Source organism: Silene latifolia, chromosome 11 (genome assembly GCF_048544455.1).
Source record: "Silene latifolia isolate original U9 population chromosome 11, ASM4854445v1, whole genome shotgun sequence".
Classification (NCBI taxonomy): Eukaryota; Viridiplantae; Streptophyta; class Magnoliopsida; order Caryophyllales; family Caryophyllaceae; genus Silene; species Silene latifolia.
In genome coordinates this window covers 203,921,357-203,943,392 of record NC_133536.1, presented here as the reverse complement: position 1 = coordinate 203,943,392, position 22,036 = coordinate 203,921,357, and the positions used below count along the sequence as shown (strand labels likewise).

The 22,036-nt window shown below is 41.1% G+C and overlaps 3 protein-coding genes and 1 long non-coding RNA gene across 4 annotated transcripts; 3 read left to right on the top strand and 1 right to left on the bottom strand.

The window, feature by feature from the left end:
* The first annotated feature begins 625 nt into the window (after positions 1-625).
* Positions 626-1,355, top strand: LOC141614714 (uncharacterized). The gene is made up of 2 exons (XM_074433460.1): positions 626-1,192; positions 1,275-1,355. Exons 1-2 carry the CDS (start codon positions 626-628, stop codon positions 1,353-1,355), a joined length of 648 nt encoding a protein of 215 aa, XP_074289561.1.
* A 7,128-nt stretch (positions 1,356-8,483) lies between these two features.
* Positions 8,484-9,522, top strand: LOC141615354 (uncharacterized). Its single transcript, XM_074433744.1, has 2 exons — positions 8,484-9,187; positions 9,275-9,522. Exons 1-2 carry the CDS (start codon positions 8,591-8,593, stop codon positions 9,350-9,352), a joined length of 675 nt encoding a protein of 224 aa, XP_074289845.1. The 5' UTR covers positions 8,484-8,590; the 3' UTR covers positions 9,353-9,522.
* A 737-nt stretch (positions 9,523-10,259) lies between these two features.
* LOC141614713 (uncharacterized) lies at positions 10,260-11,047 on the top strand. Its single transcript, XM_074433459.1, has 2 exons — positions 10,260-10,868; positions 10,961-11,047. The coding sequence occupies exons 1-2, from the start codon at positions 10,260-10,262 to the stop codon at positions 11,045-11,047; spliced, it is 696 nt and encodes a 231-aa protein (XP_074289560.1).
* Positions 11,048-16,487: 5,440 nt separating this feature from the next.
* Positions 16,488-21,828, bottom strand: LOC141615353 (uncharacterized). Its single transcript, XR_012529816.1, has 3 exons — positions 21,694-21,828; positions 21,489-21,596; positions 16,488-16,727 (listed from the first exon to the last, which is right to left on the bottom strand). It is a non-coding gene; the product is annotated as an uncharacterized LOC141615353 (long non-coding RNA).
* Between the last annotated feature and the right edge of the window lie 208 nt (positions 21,829-22,036).

The window sequence follows — 22,036 nt, the reverse complement described above, 5'->3', positions numbered from 1 at the left end:
CGTAAAATCACTCTAAAAAAGAATTGAATCTCTAAATTCTGATTATTTTTAACCGGAAAGTTAGAAATATGTGAACAAGCAAACAATCTTAACAATGTTGCTTTGTTGTCTCCTGGTGGTGAGACTAGTTCAGAAAAGAAGCCTAAGGGATAGGTGAAGGAGTTGGTGACATATATGGTGACCGATAATTTGGAGGTGAAAACCATGTCAATATGTCGGGTATTAGTCTCATTAACAAGTTCGAGTCAAGGATATATCAGTTCCTTGGTGGAGAAAAATGTTGTGGTTGGTCTCATTGAGCCATTGAGGTATATTACAAATTTAAAATCTCTGACGAACACAGATTTTAGAATAAGACGGTTGAGACTATTCATTTTTGTTAAAAAAAGCTATTCATTTATGGCAAACTAATGAGTTCTCCGAGGAATGCAACTATTTCCAACCTGACAATTTCATGGAAACTCAACTATCGACTATATACCGTTTGCAATTCGCCCAATAGTTACTCTCATGTCATTCATTAAATCACCCAATCTGCTACCATCGTTCTCCCCTATATATATGTCACATTGCACGTTTAATTCTCATAATCAAATCAAATTCATCTGTATTTCAATCTGATCAAATGGCAGAGACGACAAAGTTGAGTTTGAAACTGTTGGTAGACAGTAAGGCTAACAAAGTTCTATTTGCAGAAGCCGGAAAAGAGTTTGTTGATTTCCTGTTTCATATACTGTCACTGCCAGTCGGAACTGTCTTAAAACTCCTTGTGAATGGCATCGTTGGGTCAGTTGGATCTCCTTACAAGAGTGTCGAGTCTTTTAGCTCTGATTACTTTCAGGTCAATAATGCCAACAAAGATATCGTGTTGAAACCGCAAGATGCTGTTAATGTTCCAGCCAGTGATACGGTTTATAAGTGTGCTCACTGTTCTAAATATTTGAGTTGTGACCCTAAAACAATTTGTCCTGCCTGTCGTTGCACTATGAATATACCGTCAACTTATGCTCTAATACCTTCGAAGGCTGTTAATGTAGGCACAACAAGCAATGCAAATGCGTCCTACATGGTTATGGATAATTTGGAGGTGAAACCTATGTCTACTATCTCCGGAATTACTCTCATGAACAAGTTGAATGTCAAGGATGTTTCTGCACTCGTTGAGAAAGAGGTTCAAGTCGGTTTTACTGAGGTAACCTTGTTTAATGTTCTTTGCTGTAAGGTTTTTTCAGGATGCAATATTCACTGTAGTAAGTTATGATTTTTTTTTACAGGGACTGGCGATGATGAAAGCGTCCTTCGAGGTCACCAACAAAGTGTTGACTACAGTCTTCCTCAGCAAGAAGAAGGCCTAGTAACACCAAACAATTAATCGATGCCTTATGTATTTGCTGCATTTTGTCAACCTTTTGATGTTAATGTTATGTTTCCCTATGCTATTATTGTCGATGTAATTAAAGGCTCTCAGCCTGGTTTTTCCGAATCTCAATTCCAGCTCTATTGATGCTAAATTAAATTTGAAAGCAGCTTTAAGCTTGTGCCTCGTCTATTATTTTACTTGATCTATTCATCCTCGATCATAATGTATTCGACTAGCGGTCTAGTGTGTAGCATGATTTTCTGTCTTATTTGAGATTTCGTGTTTATGTAATCTCGATAATTATGAAAGTCGAAACTCAAAATAGCCACCCTAGGCTACCTAATGGACAATCAGCTCAATAATTACGAGTTTAAATATTTGTCTCGAACAACATCTAATCCATCTCGTCCTAAAATGTACATAACAAAACATAGCATCACCAACATTAGGGATGGCTAGAAGAGGGATTAGACATGGTGATCCTCTTTCTCCCCTTCTCTTTACAATATGTATGGAATACCTTAGTCGAGTTATTCAAGTTGTGCAAGATTATGAAGGGTTCAAATATCATCCATTGTGTAGACCATTGAAGCTCTCCCATCTTTGTTTTGCTGATGATCTCCTCTTATTCTGCAAAGGGGAAAAGAGGTCAGTAACTATTCTTTTAAGAGCTTTTGAGACGTTTTCTTGTGCATCAGGACTTGCTATGAATAACAGTAAGTCCTGTATGTATGGGAATGGAATTAGTAGAGGTTCTCTTGAGGAGTTATGTCAGCTAGCTGGTATCACTATTGGTACTCTCCCTTTCAAGTATTTGGGAGTTCCAATAATTTCTAAAAGGTTAGCTGCAAGTGACTGTGCAAAATTGGTGGAGAGAGTTGTGGAGAGGATAAGAGCAATTGGAGCAAGGAAATTGTCTTATGCAGGGAGGCTTGTGTTGATAAAGTCTTTTTAATAGATTTTCTTATTTTCAGGCTTCTCTAAGTACATCACTCTGAATCCTAGTGTCTATGGTACTTTGAAAGGATGTCTAGCAGGACTGTCAACTGCCAACGCGGGGTGACAAGGCACACGGCACTCCAACATGCCTAACCTATTTTCTCCACAAGGAGCACCCTCACCAGACGGACTGTGGAACATACGAAAGGGAGTCTGGTTGACAGCTGAATACGCTTATCCAGCTACCCCTGATACTACCCCCTGGACGTAGCTCGCACTAATCGCAATTAATCAGGGCCCCAGCATGCATGCACACGAACATGGAACGTAGGGATATTTGCTCTACCAGAATCCTGCAGCGTCCCATCGGTCCTAGAATGACGATAAACGTGCCTCAATGACGCCCCTGTTGGCTTTAAACGTGATGAACACACCTTGCGTCATTAACAAGGTTAAGTAGTCTAAAAACTGCGGCATACGCCTAAATCAGCCATTCGGCTGACACGGCAGCTAGCTTAGTCTGGATCAGCCTATTCAGGCTGGTCTAAATCAGCCTCCTAGGTTGACACGGCCACTCCTCCTTACATTGCGGCATATGGCTAAATCAGCCACCAGGCTGACACGACAGCTAGCTGAGTCAGAACGTCAGCCTTTTCAGGTTGACAGGGCTCGCCTAAATCAGTCAAACAGGCTGACAGGACAAACTTCCTAAAAATAGGAAAAATAAATAACAAACACACGATATGTAAAATAAAACTTTGTCAAACTATGACAAGGGGCATTTCAAAACATGGCCAAAATACGGCCCCAAGTTTAACCGCCACCTCTGTTCCAGACTGCCAAAAAGTTCATCGAAACATAAAAATACTTAATTATCGGTCACATTAATGACCTCCACCTCTGGCATCTCCTCTGCCTGCTGACCTCCCGTTTCAGGTGCCGCACCAGCTTGCACATCCTCAGCTGCCATAGCCTCCCGAGCTCCGTCGGCGGCGTCACCGGGACATTCGGCGCCATCCCCAAAGCTTGCTCAGCCAGCGCAGGAGAATTCACCTCCCCAACTTCAGGCATCAGTACACTCAAATCAGGTTGGGTGGGGGTAGAGCATCTCCAGCTGCTTCTCCTTTTCCTCTATAGCCTGCTGGGTAGGAGCCTCCACGAGGGCAAAGACGCATCCCGCCGATCTTTCCCCGCCAGGTAGCATAGGCAACAACGTTGGTGGCCAGGGAGATCAGCTCACTGATTTTCTCATCAGAGCGCTTGAGGGAGTCGGAAAAAGTGTTGCACACCGCCTGAGTGCGAGCGCCTAATCGACCCCCTCCTTGACTTCTTCTTGGTGACAAAGAAGCTCGGTCTTGACTCCACCACTCGCTCCTTCGATCGGCCCGCTCTGCGCCAAATCGCAATAGTCCCCTTGACTCCTGGTTCTTGACGCTGGTAGCACGGCTAGTGGTCCGCACTATGTTGATCATTTTCTGTTGTAGAGTGCAGTTGGAGGGTCTGGGGCGGGGAAAAATCGAAGTCAGCAAGAAAGTTGAAAGATAAAATCTAAACAAGAGAAGACAAACAGGTAGAGGACGAAGAATATTTACCATGAAGGCATTGTGCACGTCATTCTCAACCATCTCCTCTGGGGAGAACTCCGAAAACGTCTCCTCAACGGGAGGGAAGAGCAAATTTGGTCAATCTCGGCCAAGACGACACCTTGTCCACATTCCCAAAGCCCTCTGGGAAATGAGCAATAATGTCTCCGCTGGACGAAGCACGAGGACTGGCAGGAGAAGTAGGCGGATGTCGAGATAACGGGTCGACCTCCAAGGGCTCACGTGCGTGCAGAATCGGAAACGTGGGAGGAGTCGGAAGGAGGCGGCAGGAGCACTCCTCTTGGAGGCGAGAGGCCACATCGGGGCGGGCATAAGGTCTCTTTCTTTTGGCACTTTGGAGGATGATTTCCAATTGATCAACTTTTGAACCTGCAAGCATATACGATCTCGATTTACGAGAATGCTTAAAACATCGGCGAAACAAAGATGCAAATTAAAACGGCTGTAGAAGCCTTACCGGAAGACATACTTGTGAGCCGGCGAGGAGGATTGGAGGAGGAAGCGGTGAAAAACCAGGAAGCGGGTGCGGGAACTTTCTCTCGCATTCGAGAGATGTTGAAGTTTGCTTTGTCGCAGCGGGGATCTTGGCACCAATACGGGTAAGGTCACGGGGGCTTGCACGAAGACGATGAAGTAAGCTAGTAAGCGGCAAGATAAAATAAATCGGTGACGGGGAAGGCTACTTACTCGAAGTTAGAACCCATTTCTCGAAAATATAATCGGGAGGAGGTCGGATGGAGTCCTTCCTCACGTAGAAGAAGTCCTCAAACCATTTCTCATCACGGGATTTTGACACGTGTCTGAAGGGAGCCTCTTCACGGCCCCGGAATGAGAATTGACCCCTGCCCTGGGATCGATGTTGTACATATGGGCTAGGTCGCCCGAGTGACAGATTACAAGATTCGGCGGCGGCAAGAGAATAGAGAAGAACTCTCCAAATGGCAAGCGAGAAATTTGTGCCATGGCAAAGTTGTTGGTGAAGATGAAGTCTTGAACGAGTTTAGGAAAAGGAAAACGGAGGCCGTATCTAAATGGGTACAGGTAAAAACTAACCCACCCCGGACGGAGGGCGTCGGCTTTGTCCGGTTCAGAATGGCAATGTCCACCCCATCACCAAGACCAAGCAGATTCTTGATCGTGGGAATATCGGCCGCGATCAAGGCGAGTCACAGTCGTGGGGGTGCTTAAAAAGTCCTCGAGAAGGAAAAGTGGGGTCGAGATTACGGTCAGAAGGTGTGGAGGATTGACGAGTTTTGCCCATGGTGGAGGGAGAAAACGAAAATTAAAAGAAGAAAAGAGGGTGGATTACCTGATGAAGAAGACGAGGAAGAGGAACAGTGAAGCCGGCAAAGATAAAAAGAAGGAAGGTTGAGGGTTTAAGAGAGAAGAGTATTTTTTGAAATGATTAATGAAAAGTGGGAGGTGGAGGTTGGAGTTATAAAGAGGAGAGAGGGAGTTGGGTGCGAGAAAAGAGGAGTAGGGCGGCTGACATGATGGATTGCATGGGAAGGAGTGTAAAAGACGGCTTAGGGTTTTTAGCATTCGATTACGTAAATTCCTTGCTCGATATCTAGAAGCGTACTTCACAAGAAATTTGGGGCAAACTGTTTGGGCTAAAATTAGCACAACAAAGGAGGCCCACTTAATAAAATAAAAGTTATGGAAGGAGTGATAAGGAGGAAGGAAGCCCGCGGATGGAGAAAGGGGGAACGACCTAAAGGGAGATCAGGAGCCCATCATAGAAGGCGTCCGGACTAAGGAAATAGAAGTTAGGGAGAAGTTAGGGAGATCAGGGAGAATTGGGAAAGGCGGCCAAGTATGGAAAGAGTTCTTATGGAAATTATATTTCCTTTCCATATTCAAAGTAGGACATATCTAGGGTTCTTATCCTATAAATAGCCAAGGAAGCAAATCAAGAAGGACATTCAACACACCCGTATTCACACATCCACATTCAAGATCACACCTCGACATATTATACTCAAATATACGTTCGTCCAGGATCTTGCAGGCCTGACGCCTAGGGCCAGCGGGATTAGCTTTGTGCCACAATTGTAATCATCCTCCTATTCATATAGTGCAATACTTGGCAGGGTACCGTCCCTCCCGCGGTTGTTCCCACATTGGGTTTTCCGCGTCACCAAATCTTACGTGTCAATTTACATTACGCGCTTTATTTTTCTATTTACTTATTGACATACGCACGATCATACAATCAACCAACGAGTAAGACTACATTGAACCTAATTAATCGACTTGGGTAAAAATACCTAAACACTCGGAATCCAAATACATACCCAAAACTACCTTTAACAATCGTACTAACATGGCTATGATTGAGTTCTGATCGAAGTCACGAGTGGCGACCCTTATCTGGGTCAACGAGAAACGTCGACAAAGATCTGACGGTGAGGATGGCCTAGACCGGTTAGCCCCCCTAGTTGTCGTCGATGATTTTGCTCTGCATCCTAACAAAGCAAGAAGAGTAACAAAAACAAGTACTGAACAACCAATGATGCCTCCAATAATAATACCATGGATGTTATGTGTTGAAATTGCATTGCTAGGTTGAAGTATTTGATTTTGTGGAATTATTTCACTACCATTGTAAGGTGGATTAAGAACTGCCGACGACGGAATAATAGTGAAAGATATCCAAGATGAAAAGATGAAACATTTATACTACCCGTAGGTTCTACAAAATAAAGGAATTGTAAACATAGAGTACATAAGCAAGCGTTAAAATTTAAAAATAAAAACTTTCATAATTGCATGCAAGCATCACAATAAGTCAATAACCATAAGCAAATAAAAACGAATATCAAAAGTTATCGGTCAACCTATTCTTCATCATCTTGCCCTCGTTACTTCAGTTTGTGTTGTTGTAATTTTAATTCATGTTTATGTTTATGTAATCTTTAAGTTTCGCTTTATTGCACTAGATTTACTAGTTGGGCTTCTAGTGCAACTTAGTCGACTAACTTGTTCTGTAATTCTTGGGGTACTATAAGTTACCCTTTTTCAATCTGACAAAAAAAAAAAAAAAAAAAAAAGTTATCGGTCAACCATAGATGAAAACCCTTATACGGAGTACGATATTAAAAGCATGAATTTTTCCTTATATATAAAATAAAGAATTAATCAAGCTTTCATCATTATCTTTTAAAAGAATTTTTTTTTAGCACATGCGCAGTTATGCACCAATCATTCATGTATCACAAATATGACGCATGGAGTGTTATGAGATATCGGATATGTTGAGATATTATGAAGTACGGTATCGTGATATCGGGATATGTCGAGATATCGACATATTTATAATATTAGGAAATACGGTATCGTGATATATCTTAGAGAATACTATTGTGATTTTCTAGCATATAATATATTTGGTTATCGATATTAAAAGATCTTTCGTAGTATTATATATACACCGTAATTATAATAGTTAGAATGTGGACATAACGAGAATTAGGAAATTAGCTACTGGTTACAACCTAACGAGAATAATTCCTAACTAGTTTTACACCCGCGCAAAAAAATGCATGGGTCGTAACAACAGATGTTAAGTGTTCAATATCATAATAATATAATTTGTCCATAGAGACGGTATTGAATTTAATCGGGCCTCTTATTTATTATTGTAACCACATATAATGAATTGAGCTTCTTTATTTAAATGTTAAATTCATAATTGCTTGTACCAAATTTTTTTTTTTTACCAATTTATAAATCACAATAACTTGTATTTATAATAATTCATTCAATTTCAATTGTTTTCTTAAACAATAATTTCATCTAAGTAATGAAACCGTATCTTTGAAATTGTAAATATGATATTGTTGATGTCTGATTATAAATAAATGTTTTTGTCTCATAATAATGCTTTGTAAGACTTGTGGTTTTTTTAAGATAAGAAAATTAGTGCTGGTACTTTTTTATAATCATTAAAATTTTTACCACGTGTCTTTTTTTTTAACATTATAATTATATGAATCTTCTTCAAATTTTGCTAAATTTTTTATATTTTTTAACATTATAAATTATAATTATATGAATGTGCTTTAATTCTTATCGAGAATTGCATTTTTTTTTTGTATATAAAAGTTATTTGGTTACATATCAATAAGAAAATCAATACAAATAATTTGTAATTTTATTCATTTTGTAATTTTTTAAATTGTTTTCATTCAGATGTATTCCTAACATTTTAGGAAAATATATATGTATAATATGTAATTATTAAAAAAGTTTAAACTAAAATTAAAATATCGTAAACTCAGTAGTTTGAAAAGAAGAAAAAAAAAAAAGCAAATCAAGTGAAATATAGGAGAGAGGGTAATTAAATGTGTAGGATAAACATTGGGGATCCTACCTTAATTTTTTTTTCTTTTTAATCTTTAAAACCATGGACCAATAGGGGAGCTTTATTGGCTTCAACTTTTATAGATAAAGAATTGTATTGTGTATATTTTTGTTAATATTTTCAATTTCCTAATTCTCATTATTTCCGTATTTTAGTCTCTTGCTTTTAGGTAAATATGTTCATAGCTTTCTTCTTCTTCTTCAATCTTTGTAATAGTATATAAGCTAGGTTGCAACCCTTGTAAATTCATCAATACATTCAATTCAATCTTTTTATAAAACCTTACACTTATAACAAATTAAATCAGATTTGATTTGATTGATGGCAGAAACAAAGTTGAGTTTGACATTGGTAATTGACAGTAAGGCAAACAAAGTCCTGTTTGCGGAAGCCGGAAAAGATTTTGTAGATTTCCTGTTTCATATCCTGTCTCTACCATTCGGAACTGCGGTAAAGCTGTTGAATCAGAGTGGCACGGCTTGTTCTATTAGTTCACTTTATAACAGTGTCGAGTCGCTTAGCTCTGAATATTTTCAGGCCAATGTAAACAAAGATGTCTTGTTGAAACCTAATGCTAATGCTGTTGTTAACATTCCATTGCTGGAACTGAATGATGTTCCAGCCACCGCCAGTCGTAAGATTTATACGTGTGGTTCCTGTGTTGAATATTGGAGTCATGAACCTAGTTCAATTTGTCCTGATTGCGAAGAAGAGATACAAAGTCAGTTAACATATGTTCCGCCTCCCAATACTAAAACAACTGGTGGATATGTGAAAGAGGGGATTATTTTTATGGTTATGGATAATTTAGAGGTCAAACCTCTGTCTACTATGTCCGGAATTTCTGTCATGGACAAGTTCAATATCAAAGATTATTCTTCACTTGTTGAGAAAAAGGTTCAACTCGGCTTTACTGAGGTAATTTCAATCTTCTTTTTTAATCAGAGAAGCAGTAGTGTGTTTTCGTCACATTGGTAAATGATGTTTTCGTTATTGGTTTTACAGGGACTGGCGATGCTGAAAGCGTCTTTTGAGGTCAACGACTCAGTGCTGACTACTGTCTTCCTCAGCAACAAGGAATGAAGTGGTGTAGGATCAAACAAGGAATTTCTTTATTTTTTCCGCTATGCTATTACTACCAATCTAGAGGCTCTCAGCCTGGTCTGAATGTAATTTCAGTTCCCGGTCTATTTATCTATCTATCTATCAACGTTAATTTTCAATTTGAAATCTCTCCGCCTCATCGGTTTCAGTCCCGTGGCCTTTCATATATTTGCTGTTATGAAGTGAACTTTTTTTTAGAGGAAATTATGAAGTGAACTTTGAATTGGTTATACTTCATTCTGCATATTTACATTAATTTATTTCCGTCTCTTGGATTGTCCTCTTAAATGGGTGTCCTTTCCTGCCTCTGCACTTAAATTACCATTGAAGAAGAATAAAAAACTAAGTACTGATTACTGAAGTACTTGATTTATTTATAAATAGTTCAAGAACAACTCTCTTTTAGGGCTTCCGTTTCATCAACACTCGAAAGTATATAGGGGGAACAGGGATACGTTGGTCGTGACTTCAACAAGATATTTTATCTGTAGATTTTTGAAATTGTCTTTTCACGCTGTCTAATTATGACGACTACCCAAGTATTGCTTAAGTTATTGGTCGACACAAAGATCAACAAGATTGGATAGGAATTTGAGTGTGGCATACAATACACACCGGTCAAAGATTGAAGTAAAAGCAAAGAATTACTGTTTTACAATTTACAATGCTCAAAACATAGAACAAACTCCACAATTAACAGACTGTTAAAAATCTCCGAGGAATAATAATGCTACGTACTATTTCCAACCTCACAATTGCATGGAAACTCAACTATGAACTACACCGCTTCCAATTCACCCAATAGTTACTCTCCTGTCACTCAATATATATATATATGTCACATTGCATGCTTAATTTTCATAATCAAATCCATCTGTATTTCAAAATGGCAGAGACAAAGTTGAGTTTGAAACTATTGGTTGACAGTAAGGCAAACAAAGTTCTGTTTGCGGAAGCCGGAAAAGATTTTGTCGATTTCCTGTTTCATATCCTGTCACTGCCAGTCGGAACTGTCGTGAAACTCCTGAATGAGAGTGGCATGGTAGGGTCAGTTGGATCTCTTTATAAGAGTGTCGAGTCGCTTAGTTCTGACTACTTTCAGGCCAATCTCAATAAAGATGCTGTGTTGAAACCGAAAACTGCTGTTAATGTTCCCTTATTGGAACTTAATGATGGTCCAGCTGGCAACGCGATTTATAGGTGTGGGTCTCATTCTCAATATGTGAGTCATGATCCTAATGCAATTTGTCCTAGTTGTCATAGCAGGATAAGCAGTGAGATAACGTATGTTCCAGCAAAGAGTGTTGTCGATATTGCGACAACCAGCAATAATACAGTAGGGGGATATGTGAAAGGGGTGGTTACATACATGGTTATGGATAATCTAGAGGTCAAACCAATGTCTACAATCTCTGGTATTACCCTCATGAACAAGTTTAATGTCAAGGATGTTACTGCATTGTCTGAGAAAGAGGTTCAAGTCGGTTTTACTGAGGTAAGGTTGCGTACATTTTATTCCTTATATGTGACGATCATTAAGATTGGTCTAACAATGGGTTTTTATTGTTTTGTTTTGTATTTTTACAGGGACTGGCGATGCTGAAAGCGTCCTTTGAGGTCGCTGACACTGTGCTGTCTACTGTCTTCTTGAGGAAGAGGGCACGGGCAGAGTAGGATCGTCAAACTTAATGGCATGCGGTTGCAGTTAGCAATGTTAAATTTATTTATCTTCCTTTATTTTGATGTTAATGTTATTTTCTGCTATGCTGTTATTCTCGATGTAGAGGCTCTTAGCCTTGTTTTTCCGATGTAGAGGCTCTTAGCCTCATCTTTTAAATCTACTTGACCTATTTATCTATGTAATGTATTCGATTGGCGAATGGCGGTCCATTAAGAGAGCACCAGTAAACGCTAGTGACAATGTCAAAACTTATAAATACGTGTGGCCTTTCATATTTGAGCTGTTACTTCCGTCTCTTAAATCGCCCTCTTAAATGGGTGAGCTTTGATGCCTCTGCACATCAATTACTATTAGAATCACTAGGGGAGAATTGCATAGAGTAATCGTTGTATTATTAAATTCGTGATCCGATAATTATAATAAAAGACACTCTATATAGTGTCTAAAACCTAGTCCTACAACGAGCTAGAAGATATTAATTATATCATAATTATATTATTACGTTTACGGTATAATACCGTAACATTTTCCAAGAATTACATTGAGGAATAATAAAAAGCCAAGTACTGATAAATTTGTTAGTTTATCCATTAGAGTTTGTTAGTTTTATGTTTGAGGTAGGCGGGGAGGGTGATGGGGCATATTCTGCACCCGCTGACCGAGTCAACATATTGAGCAAGGTCAAAGATAAAAAACAGCAAAGCCATCGTTCAACAAAGCTTACGTGGAGAGGCCGAAAGGAAGAGTCAAGCAAAGTCATCGTTCAACAAAGCTTACGTGGTAACAACACTGCTCCGTAATTACACCCGGAATAATTGGCGCCGTCTGTGGGGAAGATTGATACTAAAAGCTAATCAAATCCCTTAAAAACACAAAACAAAAACCCACCCAAAAAGCTAAGAAGATGTCAAAACAACCAGAAGTAATTGTGAGTGACGAAACCGCATTCTACCAGGATGACGCGGTCCCTAATTCTGGGATAGGGCAGTCCCCCACCGGCCGGTTCACTGAACCGAGGTACGGGATGCCGAAAGAGATAGAAACGCCGCTGCCCGCCGACCAAATCACTGTCATGGGACATGTGGTCGATGCAGCCAAACTGAAACTATTCCTGGACCTGATGGGTAGTACGCCGCTAACCCCCGTCGTAACGACGGTTACAGCAGCGCACCCTAAGGTGACTCCGAAAAACCTAACCGGAGCGATGCAAGAGGTTGGGCGTACCAAAACGCCATCGGTGCCCGTGTTGTCAGTGTCAGACCAAAGTCCTTCCCACACTCGCGGGAGGACAGCGTCGCCACGGCACCAACGAGGCCACCCCCGAAGAAGTGAAGAAAGAAGCCCGACTTTCCAAAGTCGGAGAACAAGAAGCCCTTCCCGCCACGGGGAGGGAAGCCGAACTAGAGCCGCGAGGAGCCGATCGCCACGTGTCATTCGACACGTGGTCAGACAGCCCCTAAGTGCCTATGTCCTCAACGTCTCCGTACCGACTAAACTGAAGCTGTCGGCCCTATCATACAAAGGGGAGAGTGACCCAACCGACCACGCCGAGGCTTTCGAGTCTTACATGTCAGTATGGGAGCAGCCTAATGAGGTATGGTGCCGAGTCTTCCCGACAACCCTGCATGGGAAGGCCCAGAGTTGGTACAAGGGGCTGCCTAATGGTTCGGTATACTGCTACGCCGACCTAAGGGATAACTTCGTAGCCCAGTACGCCTGCAACAAGAGGAGGGCCGTGGAGACATCGGATCTCCTCACTATCCGACAGGGGGAGGACGAGTCTCTACGAAGCTATGTGAAGAGGTTCGACGCAAAAGCTCAGCAGATCCGTGAGCTGAACACCGAGCTGGCGGCCTTCGCACTGATGAAAGTCCTCCCGAAAGGCGAGCTCAAAAATGAGCTGATCAAGTGCGCGGACCTCAACCTGGACTCCGCCAGAAAGATGGCCGACCAAGCCGTAAAGGTGGAGGATTACCACAAGACCTGGGTAGGCCACAACGAAGCTGGGCACCCAGAGAGGAGCAGCCGCCGGGATAACAGAGATGAAGGACGTCGTGACAATAATAGGTCACGACCTGAGAAATTTAACGGAAAACAGAACTCGGCGGGCGCCGGGGGGAGTTCGGGACCTTACACCCCGAGGAGGTACAACAGTCTCACCCCCCTGGTTAAATCACCGGCCGAGGTCTTCGCCCTGAGCAAGAATGAAGGGCAGAAGTGGGCAAGACCCCCCAAGACGAAGGCGGAGGGAGACACAAGCCAATTTTGCGATTACCACGGCCAGCCCGGCCATAAGACCGACGAACGGCGTCGGCATCTGAAGAATGCCATCGAGGAGCTGATCCGAAAGGGGGCCCTCAGCAAGTACGTAGCTGGGACCCCGGAAACGAGCTCCGACGGGGCGAAGAAGAAATCAGTATTCCAGAGGATGGGAGTGATCCAGGTTGTCATCGGAGGAAACGAGAATGGAGGGTCAGCTAATGGGCACAAACGACACCTAAATGAGCTTTACCAAGCCATCAACTTTGTGCCCACCACAGCGATCCCCGCTTCCACCGTCCCCGATATAACCATAGGAAGGAAAGACTACGAAGGAGTCGTAGCCCCACACAAATGACCCGACCGGTGGTCCACTTGGACATAGCCAACCACTTGGTTAAGAGGTGCCTAATTGATACAGGCGCCTACACGAACATCATGTTCAGGGAATGCTTCCTCAATCTTGGTCTGAAGATTGAGGACCTGAGCCCCTGCACCAACCCACTATACAGCTTCTCGGGGGCCGGCCTGGTCCCCCTGGGGTCAATCAGATTGCCGGTGATGTTCGGCCAAGCAGATGCGGCCAAGAATGTCTGGTCTGAGTTCGTGGTTATTGATGGTTCGTCCGCTTACAATGTTCTGATAGGCCGGATTATTTTGAGCGAGGCCGATGCTGTAATGTCCATCCGGGCCCTGACATTGATGTATGTCTCGGACCGGGGGGAGGCACAAAAGCTCGTCTCAAAGGACGAGGGAGACGAAATTGTCAATGTCCAAATATCCGCGGAGGGTGTAACATGCAATCCCTCAAAGTGGCGAAGAAATCAGAGAAGGGGAAGAGCCCATCCTTACAACAGGAGGGTGATCCGATGAGCACCAACACCGTCGGCATGGTCGAAGGAGCCGAGACCGAGCAAGTAGAAATTGACCCAGGACGCACCGTAACTGTCGGTGTCGGCCTGGAGCCAAAGTTCAGAGCCGGTCTCCTAGACCTGCTGAGGAAGAACAAAGACGTCTTCGCGTACTCAGCCGCCGAGATGCCAGGCGAGAGCCGAGAGGTCATCGTTCACAAGCTAAACGTGCTCTCCAACGCTCGCCCTGTCAAGCAGAAGATGAGGAACTTCTCGGCCGAGAAAGACGAGGCCATCAAGGCCGAAGTAGATAAATTGTTAGAAGCAGGCTTTATCATGCCTTGTACTTACCCTGAGTGGCTAGCAAATGTTGTAATGGTCAAGAAGTCATCAGGGGGGTGGAGGATGTGTGTTGATTTTACAAATCTTAATAAAGCATGCCCCAAAGATTGCTATCCCTTGCCTCGAATAGATAGCTTAATAGACGCAACAGCAGGCTACACTATGCTGAGCCTGCTCGACGCCTTCTCAGGGTACCATCAGGTATTCATGGCCGAAGAAGACATGCCTAAGTGTGCATTCATCACCATACACGGCACATACATGTATAAAATGATGCCGTTCGGTTTGAAAAACGCTGGCGCAACTTACACTAGGTTGGTGGACAAAGTGTTTCAAGATCAAAAAGGGCGAAACATCGAGGCTTACGTCGACGATGCTATTGTAAAAAGCAAGTCTGACAGCGACCACTTGGCCGACTTGAGCGAAACATTTTGTTCACTAAGGAAATACAAGATGAAACTTAATCCAATGAAATGCAACTTCGGTGTCCGGGCAGGTAAGTTCCTCGGCGTGCTTGTCAGTGCCAGGGGAATTGATGCCAATTCAGAGAAAGTCCAAGCAATACTGGACCTATCGGAACCGAGGAATCGAAAAGAGGTTATGATGCTGACCGGGAGGATGGCGGCTCTCGCCCGTTTCATCTCTCGGTCAGCCGACAAGAGCACCCCATTCTTCAAAGTGTTGAAGGGGAATAAAGACTTGATTGGGGGAGGAACAGAGCACGGCTTTCGGCAACCGAAAGCTCATCTTCAAACTCTCCCAACCCCGTCCGTGCCGATCTTTGGGGAGACGCTATATCTATACATAGCCGTTACCTCGGCCACGGTCAGTGCCGTAATCGTCAGAGAAGAAGACAAGCAGCAACACCCAATCTACTTTATCAGCCATACACTGCTGGCCGCCAAATGAAATTACCCACTGATCGAAAAAGCAGCCTTTGTTGTCGTCGTTGCCGCAAGGAAACTAAACCTTACTTCGACGCACATCCCGTGACGGTCCTAACCGACCAACCATTGGAGAAAGCATTGGAAAAATTCGAAAAATCCGGCAGCTCATCAAATGGGCAAAGAGAGCTATCCGGCCGGCATTCAATACAAGCCGAGGCCCTCGATAAAAGGGCAGGCACTTGCAGAATTCCTGGCCGAGTGCACATATAAAGAAGAACCGAATCCCGGAGTATGGGAAGTATACACCGACGGGTCCTCCACAACGAACAGCTCAGGAGCCGGCATCCTTATCATCAGCCCAAACGGGGACGAGTTTGAGTATGCCTTGAAATTTACCTTCTCGGCCTCAAACAACGAATCCGAATACGAGGCGGTGATAACTGGAGTCGAGCTAGCTAGAGCTGCCGGAGCAGAACACATTGTGTTGAAGACAGACTCACTATTGGTGACTAACCAAATCAGAGGAGAGTATGAGGCTCGAGACGATGGGATGGTAAGATACCTGGAAAGGGTAAAAGCTGACACAGCAAAACTAAAATCTTTCCAAATCCAATGCGTCCCCAGGTCTGAGAACAACCGAGCCGACGCTCTCTCAAAACGTGCCAGTTCAACCATCAAGAATGTCAGCCGAACCGTGCTAGTGGATATCAGGAATGCTAAAAGCATCACTGACACAGTCTGCATGGTGGGCGACATAGAAGCCGAGACGACGTGGATGACTCCGATAATGAATTACAAACTAACAAATGAGTTGCCGGAGGACCGCAGTCTGTCTCAGAAGATAAGAAGGATCGCCGCCAGGTACTTGGTGTTCGAAGGAGAATTATACAGAAGGTCCGTAATAAGACCACTCTTGAAATGTGTCGGCCCAGCCGACGCGGAGCTAATACTGACAGAGATTCACTGTGACACCCTTAAATCTAGCCTTGATTATATACGTAAATTCTACAGAAAAACTGGTAGGATATGTTTGTAAATGGTTCAACTAGTCCAAAAACCTGCAATTTCAAAAATTTTCTAACTAAAGCATTCACAACCAATTCCAACTCAAGAAGAGTGTCAAAAACCCTGCAACAACTGATAAACTAATTTACATACATAACTTAAGACGCGGAAATATAATGATACAAACCAAAAATAGAAAGGGAGACATATGTCCCTTCAAATTATATACAAACCAAAAGTATAAAAGGTTTACTAATAGAATAGCCAAAACTAGGTCCAAGGTTCCTTGCTCACTAGCCGTCTGTGACCCCAAACAAAGCATCAACAACCTGTCAATCGCATTTTATACAAACACGAAAGCCACAATTCAGTGGGGAGTAACTTCGAGTCCTCCCAGCCACGAATCGTCAAAATTAATGTAACATGTAGTGTAACATGTAAACAATTTGATAAACCATTTACTTATCATGTATTTTAACAAATGACCCCTAAACTGACCCAACTAACTATCATGTGAATCATATAACAAATTGTAATCCAAACTCTATCAACCATAGCCGGCTTGCATCTCACCTTCTATGATTCATAGAATCATCAAACAAGAAAGGGCAATATATCAAAAGAGGCATAAGTTCTTAGCACCGTCAATAGTCACTTTGTAACTCAAGTCTATATCACGAGGTAGGGAAGGTAATCGAACCGGTATCTTGGCTCAGCGGTTACTATTAAGAAAACATGGCCAAGAGACAACACAACCCTAGCCTAAAATCTGCGCAGACCTAGACATGCGGATACACACCACCGCACCCAAGACTCACAACTTTTTTTTAAAACAAAGTGAAGTGAGTACCCTAAGGACACCACCGAAGGGTCGGCTAGTACTTAAGCTGACCCCATACTATCAAAATTAGTACCTGAGGTCATGCCCCAACTTGGATAAACATCCACTAGTCAGGAACACAAAGGCTATCAAGCAGTGAACATATACTCGTCAGAGACTATAAAGACCTATCTATGATGAAGGCCGAAATACTCACCTAGGACCTAGTCACAGCTAGTCCCAGCTTGAATATTTTAGCCCACACCACCCAAAACTCACCACATAAGTCAAGTAAGACACCCACTTAACCTTAAGAGGGCAAAAAGTCCTACTTACCAACATAAATTCTAATATTCTATCATGTGAAAGCTATATAAATGTCTATTTACAGCATACAATCCCAACAGTTCCTCAATAAGAATTCAATACTAATTTCCAATCCTAGCAATTATAACAATATAAAAGGCTTTAGGGGAAACTAGGGCCATTTCTACAAAATAAGAAGCTATTAAAATTCAACTAACTAAATAAGAAACTATTTAAATTCAACTAATTACACATGTGAAATAGAGATATAATAAATGGCCTAAAACAAGAAAAAGGCCGATTATCTAAATCATTCAACCGAATTTTTACCCGCAACCCCAGCCCTGCGACAGGTACGGGTCAAATTGCGGCTGACCAATCACTCAATTAACTGACATCGCATCAGTCAAAGGGACTGATAGGCTCGTTTTTCTACTATATATTTAGCTTATTTTATGCATAATAAAGCGGCATTGGGACGTGGTTTCACATGATTTACGTCACATTTACCATATTCTTAATGCCGGGTTAGTAATGGATTTTTGAGCAATGATCGGAAGCAAAGGCATGTCTTGAAGTCTACCGTGGTACAAAACATTTACAAGCAAGAAAGAAGACTAGCTAAGACATGAAAAAGTGAAAGGATGAAGCAATTGAAGATTTGAAGCGTCGTTTGCATAAGGATTGACTTCAAATGGGTATATCTTGAGTTCTAGAGCTCGTATCGATGCAAGGGTAAGTGGAGGTGAAAGCTTATGTTCTTAGCTTTCCAACGGTAGGTCACACGCCTCATTTGGCCAAGTAACGAGAGAGATATGGCCTTTGGAAAAAATGCTGTCCAGCAGGGAACTCGCACCGTGCGAAATTCCAGGACCCATATTTCGCACGGTGCGAAATATCTGGATTTCAGCGTGTTTTATCATGTTTTGATTACGGGCTTGCACCATGTTATGGCCCATTAATCCCTTTCATACCTAGACTATATATAGATGATTGTCTCTAGGTTTTCAAGATCTTTGTCTCTTTGAATTAATCAAGTTGTAATTTTGGGAATTATTTCATCTTTTTGAATTGGGTTTAGATCTAATTATGGAGAACTAATCCTCCATTCTTAATCCGACTCAAAGGCTTAATCTTTGGTTGTAAGACTCCCTAATCTTTCCTTAATTATTATTATTGTTCTTAATCTCTTGTGTTTAATTGCTTAATTTTGGAATCCTTGTTAGATTATTGTGATTAAGTGTGATTTCCTTGTTACATAATCTTTCCAAGTTCCTTAATTTATTGTTGTTGGGTTTATTAAGTGTGATTTCCTTGTAATCCCATGTTGCAACAACTTGTTATTAGACTAATGAATGTGATTTCTTCTTGGTTTAATTAACATTAGAGAGATTAAGTTGTAATTGCTCATTAATTGTGATTTCATTGTGAGTAATTCCACCTATTAGATTCCTATTGCTTTATCTTCTTGTTAATGAATCTATGTGTGTGATTTCCACTAGAGGAATTGATAAGTTGGGTCAATTATTAAGTGTGATTTCCTTGTGATTGGCTTCTATTTAAAGGAATTTGGAGATTTAATCTCACTAATAGGACAATAATATTGATTAAAAGGATTGATTAAGGGGTTTTGTCAACTAAAGTGCCAAACTTTGGGTCGGATTAAGTCTTTCTCAAATTGATTAATTTCCATCTTTAAGACTCTTGATTGATTACTTGCTTTGCACTCTTGTTTGAATTTCCTTGCTTTTGTTACATTTGAAACTCAACCCAAAAACCCCCCCTTTTTATATAATTGTTGTTACTTTGTCTTAATTATTCTAATTACTCTTTTAATTTCACTATTGCAAAACCCATCTTCTCTTGGGTTCGATCCCTTGCTTGCTATTTTACTAGTTTATAATTAGTGCTAATTAGTGTGTTTAGTGGTATATAAATTGTTAATTTGGCCGTCTTTTAGTGCGACATTTTAGGCGTGTCAAATTTTGGCGCCGTTGCCGGGGAAGGTAACGGTTTTGTTGGTGTTTTTAATTGTGTTTTTAGAGTAGTTGTGTGTTTTGTGTGCTTTGTAGTGTAACTAATTTTTGTAAATATTAGGATTAGTTTAAGTAGTTTATATTGCTCTCTTGTTTGATTTAATGGCTTTTCTTAATTTTCCTCAATTTGAACCATTTTACAAGTCTTCTTCTTTATGCTTTCTTGAGATATTTGAACCTATTATTCAAACCGTCTATGAATTGTGTGGAGGTGACACTTTGAATATTGCTATGACTAATGGGATGGTTGGAGAAGACTTGGGGTATGTTTTGTCTTGTGATTTAGAGGGAACCTTACAAGATTTAGACACAAATCCACCCATGGAGGAGTTAGAAGAAAACGAGAAAGTTGTGGTTCTTAAGGATGTTGGTTATGACCCTTCTTTGGGTAAGAAGTTAGTAAGTATGAACTTTGAGGAGAATGTTGAGAGGGTAGAAAACAAGATGCTTGTTGAAGTTTGGCCTCACAAAGAAAAACTACCCATACTAGTTCCTAAAGAACCTTGTGTGTTCCTTCACTCCTACTTGGTTTTTACCAAGTCTAACCCTTCTTTTAAGGAGTCTTATCGTGACATTAGTTTGTTTTTCGAACATGAAAGCTCAAGGAACCACTTGTCTTATGCATATATTTTCACTGTGCATGCTTGGTATGTATTGACTTTCTATTATTGTCACTTTTCTTGTTTGTGGGCTAACATGTTTGATAGGTTACTAAGAGCATTAAGTTGCTCCCCCCTTGACCATTGATAGAAGAAGCTTGAAAAAGCGTCGAGCAAACGACGGAAACCAAAAGCGCTTTACGGGAGGCAACCCGTACTCCTTCTTTAATGCTTTTATTAGTTTTTTTTCCTACTAGTATTTGTACTTGTGTGTAAAACTCAACTATTTGAGTAGTGCACACAAGGTGTTTGTAAAATGGTGCAAGTGATTTATTAAAATCTTTTGATAAGTCCTTGCTTGAGAGTAAAAAGTATCATGCTTGACAATTTCACCAATGCTCCTTATCAAGCCTATTCAAGCAACCCTTGTGCCTCATTATTCCCAATCTCACTTTTTGACACAATCACTACATACATCACCACTCTTCTTTGCATAATTGTCTAAACACCTTATTTCCCTATCATTACCTCAATCATGTGGAATCACCTACAAAATAATTCCCACTTTTACTCCCACAAATCAAACAATGAAAAAGAAGCAATCAAAAGTTCAAACATGGAGGAGTTTTGTTGGAAAAATGGTGAAGTATGTTGAGTTATCATTTTGCCCATGATTTGTGCTTGGTACACCATGATAATACCAAGTTAAGTAGATGAAGAGGAGGATGTAAGGTGTGAATATTTGAACTCATCAGGGACTAAGGCTCAGTTTTCGGCACAATCAACAAAACATTTCAATTATAGCTATAAAATTCATTTTGAGCCTATTAATTACAAATTTCCTTTTGTAAACTACCCTAACATGTGATAACTATTAATATAAGCACAATTTTTTTCCATTAACATAATTTTTGTTACTAGTATACTTCAATTCAAATTACTACTCTTTTTGTTACTTATACTATTCTAATATTAATTAACCCGAAATGACCAATATTGTACGAAAAACCGCAAAACAAGCACGGACCAACCCGGGCCAACCCCAAGACCGGCCGGGGCTGCCGTGGGCCTGCTGCCGGCTGTCTGCGGGCCCGCTGCCGCACCATTTCTTTCTTTTTTTTTCATTTTTATACATTATAAGACCGTCTGAAAATTAATTAATCGTCCCCAATTCAATTTTGATAATTTAAACTACCAAAAGGCACAAATTAAGCTTGCATGCAACTAAGTTTAACATGTGAAAAATTACTACCCAAACAAAAATTCACCAAACATACAAAAATCAAAAACATGTGACGATCTTTCGTCGAGTAACTCGAAATATGTTACCTTAAGCTAGAAAATGAGCAATTAGTCCTCAAAACCGAAAGCCTAACCACAAATAACCTCTATCCTCTACAATATACGAGTCCCCGAACTCGTCTTCCAATCCTTCACCTAAATAAACAATTAAAACACAATAATAAGCATATAAAACCGAATTTCCGAAAATTGGTCTTAAAATAACTTAATGAAAATTGAAATTAGAACATACTAAGTTGTAGATCGTGGCGAGGGGATTCCGGAAAGGTAAATTATGCGAAAAACGGACAAGAAATGAAGATTTTGTGACGATTTTGCTTGAGTTTTTATATAAAATGGAGTTTGAAACTTAAGGAAGAAGAAGGAGATAGAGGAAATCAGAAAAAAAAAGAATAAGGGGAAGGGGTGGTGCGCGTGAAAGGAGAAAGGAAAGGAAAAAAAGTACGTGCGGGATTTTTAGTCGGGATTTTTAACGAGTCGGTTTTGACTCGTTTCAATAATAATTAAATCCGTAAGTCAAATGCAAATTCCGTCAAGTCCAAAGTCTTTAAACACGAGATTACAATAAAATTGAG